The 11284-nt window shown below is 41.5% G+C and overlaps 1 protein-coding gene across 2 annotated transcripts in view; it reads left to right on the top strand.

The window, feature by feature from the left end:
• The first annotated feature begins 3726 nt into the window (after positions 1–3726).
• LOC104939603 (maspardin) overlaps positions 3727–11284 on the top strand; it is a 33837-nt gene continuing 26279 nt past the window's right edge. For both annotated transcript variants that reach the window (XM_027276491.1, XM_027276490.1), the window contains exons 1-3: positions 3727–4037; positions 4223–4285; positions 8945–9106. In XM_027276491.1, coding sequence (XP_027132292.1) covers positions 4223–4285; positions 8945–9106 — 225 coding nt within the window. In that variant the 5' untranslated portion in view covers positions 3727–4037. The remainder of the gene's footprint in view (positions 4038–4222; positions 4286–8944; positions 9107–11284) is intronic.

The following is an 11284-nucleotide window of genomic DNA, read 5'->3' as shown; positions in this document are numbered from 1 at the left end:
ACCACCATAGGAAGCGAAGAAAGTCGATGTCCTGTTTTGCCACTTTGACTTGATGATACATGGCTTTTATGTCAGCGATCACTGCTACAGATTCTTGGCGAAACCTAGTCAGAACTCCAAGCAAAGAATTAGTCAGGTCAGGTCTCTGAAGTAGTTGACTGTTGAGCGACATCCCTTTAAAACTTGCACCACAATCAAATACCACACGTAAGGTTTCTTTCTTAGGATGGCGCACGCTATGGTGTGGGATGTACCAGACTTTCCCATCCTGCCTTTCCAGTTGGTGTTCAGGCACCTTTTCTGTTGATGACATCACAGACTGTATTCCTCTTTAAATGTAGCATTTTTCTTCAATTTTCTCTTTAAACAGAGAGCTCTTTGCTCTGCGACCTGACGGTTGTTAGACATAGTCACATTATCCTCTCTGAAAGGTAATCTCAAACAGTAATGTCCATTATTGGGGTCCACTGACGACCCACCCCAATAGGGTTCTGACAGCATAAGGTCCATCACCCATGCTGTGTACCACTTCCCATGGTTCCATTACCTTAGGAACGTTTGTTCCAATTAGTAGCTCCAAATCAGCATCAATAACAGGAATTTCCACAGAGTTTAATTCTGGCCAAGCAGAGTTCCTGATGTGGAATATTATCACGAGTCACAGGCATCTGATTCTGTGTGTACACGTCAGATAATTCATAGTAGCTGTTGCTGTTGAGTGCAGCTACTTCCAATCCTGAGATGATGTGACTGTCAACAAGCCTTTCCTGAATAATTGTTCTTAATAAGATTTTAGCTTTTCTTCCTCTCATCTTTAGCTCATTCACGAGTCGTTCAAAGCAAAAAGTGGCTGTGCTACCAGGATCTAAGAACGCATACGTTTTTATCATTTCACTGCCTTTCTTAGCCTTGATCTGCACAGGCACAATTGACAAGACACAATCCTGTGTTCCGGCCCCTATATGACCACATGTCTTGAGGGAAACTGCCCAATTTTTGCCTGCTGTTTCTTGCTGTGTATCCTCCGCAAATTCCTTCTCCTTTGGATGGATATGGTAGTGAGCTAATGTCTTGAATATTTCAGAGTGGATCAGAGGCAACAGATACTTATCTCTAAATGAAAGTGACAATATCCCTGAAACCAGCTTGACGACATTGCTTCTCTTGCAGCTCATAAGCAGTATTTCTCCATCTTTCCCTCAATTTATTAGGCAACTTTAAGATTATTGCACGCATATTAGATGGCATGTTTATCTCTGACATGTAATTTATGTCCTCCATTGCATTACAGCATACACGCAAAAACAAACCAAAAGCTTGCAAGCCCTTAACATCCTCTGACTTTACTGGTGACCACCCAAGAGCTTTCTCCATATATGCAGTAGCTATTCGTTGCTCATTTCCAAAGCGGTCTTGTGATCTAGCTCTTTGATACCCCCTTTCAGGTGGCATGTGTTGGCAGCTCTTTACCAGAGACTGAGATGAACTGAGGTAAATCAGTGCTTGCACATGACAGGAAAACAACCTACTGGATTATGAGAGTGTGGACGTCCTGAACCAATCAAGCATGTTTCCTAGAATCTAGCAATTGTAACTGGAGTTGCACGATACCCACGGTATACACAGTACCCCGCGGTGCCAAATCGTAACGGTTCCTACTATACTAGAAATTCTACATGACGGTACTACCGTGGATTACTATACTATCGGTGCCACTCTCCGCTACATAGCGACCGCCTCTGCTCTCCTCTCGGCTTCTCACTGCATGCTACTCCCTTGTAAACAAACCAACATGGCAAGTACTGCAACCGAACTACACAGCTGCTGAATGATTGGCTGTTTGCCTATTACTGGTGACGTCCGGGGATATGATAGGCTGTTTCCGCACGCTGGGTCAGCCCGTCTGTTAGCTGATTGGCTATTTGTTGTTTCTGCCGGCAACTACGAACTCCATGAAGACCGCTCCACTTCGATAGAAACTCATTTCAAAACAAACAACAAGCTAAAGTTCTGTCTCCCCCAGACGCGCACACGGCTTACAGTCACAAACACGAGACAACACACACACCGTGGCAGAAGCACCGAGCCCGAGCGGCGAGTCTGCTGCGGCGGCGGCGTCAGTGGCTCCACTAATTTTGCTCAAAAAACCAAACTTGTTGTTTCAAACTTGTTTCAGTCTAATTCTTACTTCACCAGTATTATGTTTATCATGCACCAACAGAATTATAAGTAATTAATAAGTATTTAGAACTTGTACAAATACATTGCAGTTCATAAAAAAAAAAAAAAAATTAATGGATTGTGGCTGCTGCTGTGGTCCTGCATGACGTCCATTACATATATTACTACTGTCATTATTGCTGCCATATCTCCATTACAGTTTATAGTTAGTTGACGATTTGCTGCCGCTGTACATCTGTGTCTCTCTCTCTATCACAGGTTCCACTTCTACTGTAATCATTTTATCAGTCATTGTAATTCTTTGTCATTGTACAATATGTTTGTGTTATTTTATTCTGTACACGTGACATCTATTGCACGTCTGTCCGTCCTGGGAGGGATCCCTCCTCTGTGGCTCTTCCTGAGGTTTCTTCCACATTTTTTCCCTGTTAAAGGGCTTTTTGTGGGCAAGTTTTTCCTCACTCAAACCGAAGGTTTAAGGACACTCCAACTCCATGACCGCTTCGATAGAAACTTGCTTCAAAACAAACAACAAGCTAAAGTTCTGTCTCGCCCAGACGAGGGCACGGCTTACAGTCACAAACACGAGGCAACACACTCACTGTGGCAGAAGCACCGGGCCCGAGCGGCGAGTCTGCCGCGGCGTTGTCGTTAGTGGCACCAGACATATATACATAGACGCCTCACTGAGCAGGTTGGTCCGTTGCTGCGTTACGTTTAACGTGTCCGCTATATTGGATGTGGAAGATCTTCCCCGTAAACTAATAAAAGGAAATGGACTGAACTTCATAAAGCGCCTTTCTATAAAGTTCTTTAAGTTAATGCCTCTTATACACCCATTCACACACACACTAATATATCTGGGAAACAAACAGCCACCAAAAACAACGTATGTAACTTTTAAAGTGATGATTATAAATGTTTACTCCTTATGTTTAGGATATAAGTAAGCACCAAACCAACGTATGTATTTTTCTACTGCTGAGTGTTTACAGCTACATGGGGAGGCATTGATGAACATACATCTATACAGCTATACAATTGCAGTCTCTGTATGTGTGTGTGTAAGTTAAAAACCTTGAAAAAGAATACTCTTGCACAGCTTTTTTCCGTGTGTTTCCAGTTACTTTGCCACATCCGAAATGGTGGCGATGTCAACTTATGATTCAGCGCGTCTACGTATATATGTCTATGACACCACTAACTGTGCTCAAAAAACCAAACTTGTTTCAGTCTAATTTTTACTTCACCAGTATTATGTTTATCATGCACCAAACAACATTAGTAATTAATAAGTATTTATAACTTGTACAAATACATTGCAGTTCACCAAAACAATAATAATAATAAAAAGGCTGCAGTATCGCAATAATACCCGGAACCGTGATACTTTGTCTGGTATAGTATCGTGGTTACTCATTTTGGTATCAACAACTCTAATTGTAACCTAACGCGGATATAGAAGTGACCCAATAGTCCGATAGTGTCAGTTAAATGTTTGTCCTCCAGGGGGCAGTATCACGACTAGAAGCATCCACACTGCCAAAATCTAACAAGAAGAAGAAAAAGAACCGGTCGCCTCTGGTAAATAGACTGCTGGTGGTGGAGTGGGCTAACGTTAGCCTGTGTGTGAGACAGACAGACAGACAGGCAGACAAGCAGACAGACAGACAGACAGACAGGGAGGAAGGAAGTTAGACGCTGTGTTATTTGTAATCTAGGCGTTGGGAGAAGCTTTGCGGAAGTGTGTGAAATTTTCGAGTCATATGACCAGGCAGCCGAGCAGCCGGAAAAAAATGCTACCTAGATATGGATAAATTCCTCGGACACAGTGACTAACTTCCACAACGAACACGGTAACACTACACACACATCTTATTTAGTTAGTCAATATATTTGAGTTGAGTTCTACCCATGGCCAATGCAGCGGCCACATATTCCTATTTAGAAGCCAGGTGTTTGTTTACTGTACGTTGTTCAATGAGTGAACCGAGAACTGTTGAAGACAGAATATTTACTGTTTGTCTGGATGTGTCCTCAGATGGAAGAGATTAAAGTGTCTCCTGACTATAACTGGTTCAGAAGCACAGTGCCGCTGAAGAGAGTGAGTACCTCATGACTGTGATCACTGGGCCCGCCGCGTCATGCATTATCAACACTGCCGTAATGAAGCCGTTATTAATTAAGAAGGATCATTGTCTACATTAGATTTGTATATCTGCCTGATAACAGAAGAGTGTTTTCTTTTTGTTTTTACATTTTAGATTAGAAGTCTTATTGCAGAGTGTATCTGAGTGTCACCAACTGACACTAAATAGTCCTGTCAGAACTTCAAATTTTTCCCATTTACCATCATTAATAGATACTGTAAAGATCTGTAGTGGGATGTGTGATTATACATTAATACATACATGTTGGGGCCTAATTAATTATGCATATTTAAGAGCACAGTTTAATATTAACTTATGGTATCTCATTTGGATAATGTACTCAAGTATAACAAATATGACTTATCTGGAACAAAAGGGGCTTATCAAAAGTATCCTTATTAGTATCCACTTTAAGAAATCAGTCTGATGTTATTGTTTTAGGCTGTTGATCAGAGATAAATACACTTTCAATCACTGTTGTGGTTCAGTAATGATTTAAGGGTGCTCAAACAAATTCAGAATCATTATTATGGTTATTTGGGGGGATTTAATGGTTCTCCTTTTGGGAAAAAAAAACGTTCAAATGTAAAGAAGAAACATCTCAATATAACAAACATTTGCTGTTTATCTATACACCAGCTTTTACACCTTAGGGAAACATTTTTTATACATGTGTATAAAACAGTTGGATGGAATTTATATGTAACTCAGGTGTGTGTCAGGTATGTGTTACGACCACAAAGAGCACACACACAGACTGCATTGAATAATCATGTGACAATTTGTAGAGCTCACTGCAACAAAGTAATACAAATCATTTCTATGATTTTAGTAGTCTACCGTCAAGTTGACATGATTAATTAGGGATCAAAGGATACTATTGTTAAAGATAGGTTCACAGTTTTTCAGGTTTGCCTGTATGTTACTGCGTGTTTCCATTTAAAAAAAAAAAGAAAAAAAAAAAGAAAAAGAAAAAAAGTCTGCCTGTTACCCTTAATCAGGTGTGAAACCATATATGGTCACTCCCATGGGCTTTTAAAATGGTACCCCACATCATGCTCAATCAAAGAGCAGAATCACATGACTACCAACAGCCAATCAACAAATGTCAAGCTCTGTCTCAGGTAGTGTTGCTATGGCCTTTAATGGATCCCACTCTAACCCTAACAGCACGCACATGAGCAATGATTCCTCCTGTTCATACTGGCTATTGGTTACAAACCTGTTTAATTGAAATGTGTATTAATGTTACAGGTTGTGTAAAGTAATTTAATATCTATTATATGTTATCAAATCAGATTTTATTTGTATAGCCCAAAGTCACAAAGTACATTTGCCTCGGAGGGCTTTACAATCTGTACAGGGAGTGACACCGTCTGTCCTTAGACCCTCGGTTCCAGTGAGGAAAAACTTGCCCACAAAAAAACCTTTTAACATTTATATATCTATATATGAATATGCTGGTCATAATGATGGCAACTGTTGTATCCCAAAAATGTCAATATCAGTATTCACTTGGGCTGTAGAACCAAACTGTAAAATATATTGTTACAAAATCAAAAAGAGAACCTGTTCTGTTTAGATTTCAATGTGACTGATGAGCCAGCATCATGAGTAACACTTTGTGTGTTTTGGTTAAAGATTTCTGAACCACCAAATGGACCTGTAGAAACAGTCAATGACACACAGTCATGGCGTGTTTGTGTGTTTATATGCCCGTGGACAGATATTGTCTGTCAGTGTGGACATGGTAAAATATGGTCCCATCACAAGATGGTCTCTAGTTTTCATTAATTTTAGTGTTTAATCTGCTTATTATTTACTCGATCATTGAGTCATTCCCGGACTCTGCTAGCAGGTTTCCAACTCTTCAGAGTGGATCACAACACAGAACTTTCCAGCAAGACAAAAGGAGTCTATTTTTTTGTGGTTGATGTAGCGATGTGACAGTAATCGAACAGCACTGTTCCCCTGATCTGGAATATTTCCTGATGAACTGTAAACCTTTTATTTACCCTGTGAGTTCATTTCATTCATCCTCGTCGGTATTCACATTCCACCGCAAGCCAATGTGCCAATACTCACTGACCAGCTACTGAGTGTGCAGTGGACATCACCCTGACTCTTTAGTTATTGTCCTCGGTGACTTTAACAAAGTAAATCTGACCCATTAACTCCCCAAATTAGTTAATCACATGCCTGGCCAGAGAAGATAATATACTGGATCACTGCTACACCACAGCAAGGGATGTTTATCACACCGTCCCCCGTGCTGCTCTGGCCACTCTGACCACGTCACGGTCCACCTGATTCCTGCGTACACGACCACAATGAGGAGCAGTAGGTCAGGATGCTCTTGACAGGGGATTTGTAGAGGGTTAACAGCAGCTTCTGATTGATGTTGTTCTTCCTGAGCACTCTCAGGAAGTGCAGATGCTGTTGAGCCGTCTTGACGACAGTCTTGGTGTTAGCAGACCGGGACAGGTCAGCAAAGATGCTGGTGCCCAGGAAGGTGAAGGTGCGCACTCTTTCCACTAAGTCGCCATTGATGGTGAGGGGAAACAAATCTGCTCTATGCTTCCTGAAGTCCAGGATGATCTCCTTAATCTTTGTGGTGTTCAGGGCCAGATTGTTCGCTGCACACCACACGGACAGCTGCACGATCTTGTCTCTGTAGGTTGACTCGTCTCCTCCTGAGATCAGCCCCACTACAGTCGTGTTGTCAGCAAACTTCACGATGGTGTTGCTGCTGTGGGCCGGTCTACAGTCGGAGGTGTAGAGGTTGTAGAGGAGGGGGCTCAGCACACACCCCTGTCGGGAGCCCGTGCTGAGTGTTCGGGTTGAGGAGAGGTAGGGGCCAAGTTTGACTTGCCAAGTCCTGTATCAAGCTGCAGGTGAGTGGGGGAAGTCCAAAGGTCAGACAGCTTGCTAACCAGGAAGTCAGGGATAATCGTATTATAGGCTGAGCTGAAGTCTCATTCTAATTCCTGTTGTTCTGTCTCGAAGGGACTCACCTTAAAGGTTGTCTTGTCTACCACAGTTATAACTCTCTCCATCCAAGAGAGGGATGTCAACAAGCTTTTTAGGAACTACAACCCCCGAAAAGCAGCTGGAAAAGACTGGAATCATTCTTTTGTGCAAGGCAACATCAGACTTGGCTTAAACATTTCTCTCCTTTTTTTCAGGCAGAACACGGGATAGGTCTCCCCCCGATTAATAGGCCACGGTTGTTAAAGATCGGTGTACGTGTATGCCACTTAGAGGAGATTTTACACTGAAGCTCAGCCACACGCCATGTCTGGATAAGTTGTGAATTAGGTCAAAAACGTAACCGGCATTGTTTATTGGATATGTTAGCAAAGAGAACCTCCTGCAAGTTCCAGGGTCTCACACAGTTTTCTTTTAGCCTGCGCCAGGAAACTAAGGCATCAGAGTCACGCCACACAAGTAATGGGCTAAATACGAATGACCAGAAATAAAACTTAAAGTTTGGTACAGATAAGCCACCACTGGCCCACTCCTCTTTGTGTGGTAGTCAGTTTGAGGCGTGGACGCTTTCTGTTCCAAATAAATCGAGATACACTAGAATGTATTTAGTTCCAATATTTGGTCCAGTTGATCTTAAAACCTGAGAGACAGCTAAATTCTTCACAAATGGACAGTAAGACCAACACATCATCAGCATATAATGACAGGTGGTGATGAGTGTCACAAACTGAAAAAGGATGCACAGTGGGGGACTGACGAATCATCTGAGCAGGTGGCTCAAGAGAAAGTGAAAAAAGTGCTGGGGACAGGGGACAGCCCTGTCAGGATAATCTAGTAACAGGGAACAGCGCAGAGGAGAGTTGGTCAGTGAGTACCAAAGCTGAGGGATTTTAATGCATGTCATATGAATAAAGTTTTTTTCTAAAACCACCCACAAAAAGGACCACTCCAGCCTATCGAAGTCTTTCATAGTGTCAAGGGATAGCAGCACCTATATTTCCTGAAGACAACATGACTAAGGAAAATCCTCAGCCTTTGTTGAAATGCTGCCACTTATGATTCCACGGCCTTTCATTTAATGTCATGCCCCCCAGGCCAGAGTGAAAACATACTCGTCTAATCTGATTTTAATGTCTTTATGAACTAAAATAACCATGTATGTATGTATAATCACTGATATAATATAAACATCATCATGAAACCTGTTTTTGTTCCATCAGAGTTAATTGTTGTTGCTTTGTCTCTCCGACTATTCTTTCAAACTTTATTCAAGCATCAAATAACTCATTATCATATTGTAAACTACATTATAATTTATTTTCAAGGTTTCAAGATTTCAAGGTTTATTTACTGTCAGTTGTGTGCTTACACGTGAAACGAAATGAGTACTCAGGACCAGCGATGTACACAAAAATAGTCTAAAATTAATACGTGTTGCAAAACACATATTCATTTTTTATTTTTAAACCTATAGTGCAATGGATTTAAAAAAAACAAAAAAAAACAGAGCAGCATGTAAGACAAAGATACAGTAAGTTCCATATTTCTCTCCTGCTGCCTGTTTTAAACAAGACTTTAGAGCCATGACGTATTTTACTCACCTTGTTGTTTTTTGTCTCTGCCAGATTATTGTTGATGATGATGACAGTAAGGTGTGGTCGCTGTACGATGCAGGCCCAAAGAGCATCAGGTGTCCCATCATCTTCCTCCCTCCAGTCAGTGGAACAGCTGAGGTGTTCTTCCAGCAAGTGTTGGCCTTGACAGGCTGGGGCTATAGAGTCATCTCGGTAAGCTTGTCACCGAAAACACCAGTTTCGGCATCTTCTTCAGCTTTAAATGCAAGTAACCATTATTTTATAGCATTGATCAGCTGATTATTTTTTCACTTAGTCTAATTTGTTTTGTTTGTAAAATCTTGTAAGACAGTAAAAAATATTTTCCCAGTGCTCAGGTGGCAACTTGAGATGTCTTCTCGTTCTGCTCAATAGCCCAAAAACGATTTAGTACAGGGATTGGCAACTGCACACAGCCCGCGCCCTCACTCGAAGTGGCCCTTAGATTAATTTTTGAAAATGATAAAAATGTGTCATCTGCGGCACTTAATCAGTTGTATTTACACAGTTGGCCACTAGATAGTGCCTCCAATGCAGCATCTGTTCACAGAATTTAAAGAAAAACCTATGTGTTTAGTATGCTTAGTTCACAGAATTTAAAGAAAAACCTATGTGTTTAGTATGCTTAGAGATGCTATCTGCCATGAAAGATTTCAATTTAAGTCGCCACTACAACACGTTGCACAAAGCTAAATACAAGAAATATACTGGAGCTGCAAGGGCTGCTATAGTAGCTGACCTCAAATCAAAACTACACAAACAACAGGTACTTTTTACCAGAGCCACAACCACACAGGAGTCTGCACTCAAGGCATCTTTGGTTGTTGTTTTTTTCATTCAACCTTTTGTATTTCTATTTATCAAAAAAGACTACAACTGCATTTGAGCATGAAATATGTTAAGTCACTGCACTGTATCAATATATATACATACATATACAGTGGTATGAAAAAGTTTGGGCACCCCTGATCGTTTTCAGGATTTTCCTTTATAAATCATTGGTTGCTCGGATCAGCAATTTCAGTTAAATATATCATATAGCAGACAAACACAGTGGTATTTGAGAAGTGAAATGAAGTTTATAGAATTAACAGAAAGTGTGCAATAATTACTTAAACAAAAGTGGACAGGTGCATAAATTTGGGCACCCCAACAGAAAAATTACATCAATATTTCGTAGATCCTCCTTTTGCAGAAATAACAGCCTCTAAACGCTTCCTATAGCTTCCAGTGAGGGTCTGGAGTGTGGTTGAAGGTATTTTTGACCATTCTTCTTTACAAAACATCTCCAGTTCAGTCAGGTTTGATGGCTTTCGAGCATGGACAGCCCGCTTTAAATCACACCACAGATTTTCAATAATGTTCAGGTCTGGGGACTGAGATGGCCATTCCAGAACGTTGTAGTTGTTCCTCTGCATGAATGCCTTTGTAGAGTTTGAGCAGTGTTTGGGGTCATTGTCTTGTTGAAGTATCCAGCCCCGGCGCAACTTCAACTTTGTCACTGATTCTTGAACATTGTTGGCAATTGTTGTTTTATTTATTTGAGTACCTTTAGCACTAATTATTGGAACACAAAGTTTGTTTGGTAAGCTCACTGACCCTGGACCTACATACCAGGGAAGCCAATCAGAGAAAGGGTATTTCAGGTGGCCAGTAGCAAGTTGTTTCTCCCTTTTGCATCTCTCTGAGGAGTGGCACCATGGGAGCTCAAAACAACTCTCAAATAACGAAAACAAAGATGTCCAACATCATGGTTTAGGGAAGGATACAAAAGCTGGCTCAGAGATTTAAGGTGTCAGTTTCCACTGTGAGGAACACAGTGAGGAAATGGAAGACCACAGGCACAGTCCTAGTTAAGGCCCGGAGTGGCAGGCCAAGAAAAATCTCAGAGAAGCAGAGCGAAGGATGGTGAGAACGGTCAAACTCACCCACAGACACGTCCAAAGACCAACAAACAGACTTGCTGCGAAGGTGTCACGTGCATCGTTCAACTATTCAGCGCACTTTGCACAAGGAGATGCTGTATGGGAGAGAATGCGGCGGAAGCCTTTTCTATGCACATGCCACAAACAGAGTCGCTTTAGGTATGCTAAAGCACATTTGGACAAGCCAGCTTCCTTTTGGAATAAGGTTCCTGTTGGACTGATGAATGTAAAATTGAGTTATTTGGACATAACGGGGCGGTATGCAGGGCGGAAGAAGAACACAGCATTCCAAGACAAACACTTCTTACCCACAGTAAAATTGGTAGCGGTTCCATCATGCTGTGGGGCTGTGTGGCCAGTGCAGGTACTGGCAATCTTGTAAGAGTTGAAGGTCGCATGGATTCCAGTCAAGTAATCAGCATATTCG

Source organism: Larimichthys crocea, unplaced genomic scaffold (genome assembly GCF_000972845.2).
Source record: "Larimichthys crocea isolate SSNF unplaced genomic scaffold, L_crocea_2.0 scaffold394, whole genome shotgun sequence".
Classification (NCBI taxonomy): Eukaryota; Metazoa; Chordata; class Actinopteri; family Sciaenidae; genus Larimichthys; species Larimichthys crocea.
The sequence above is the reverse complement of the archived record's forward strand: the minus strand, read 5'-3'. Positions and strand labels throughout refer to the sequence as shown.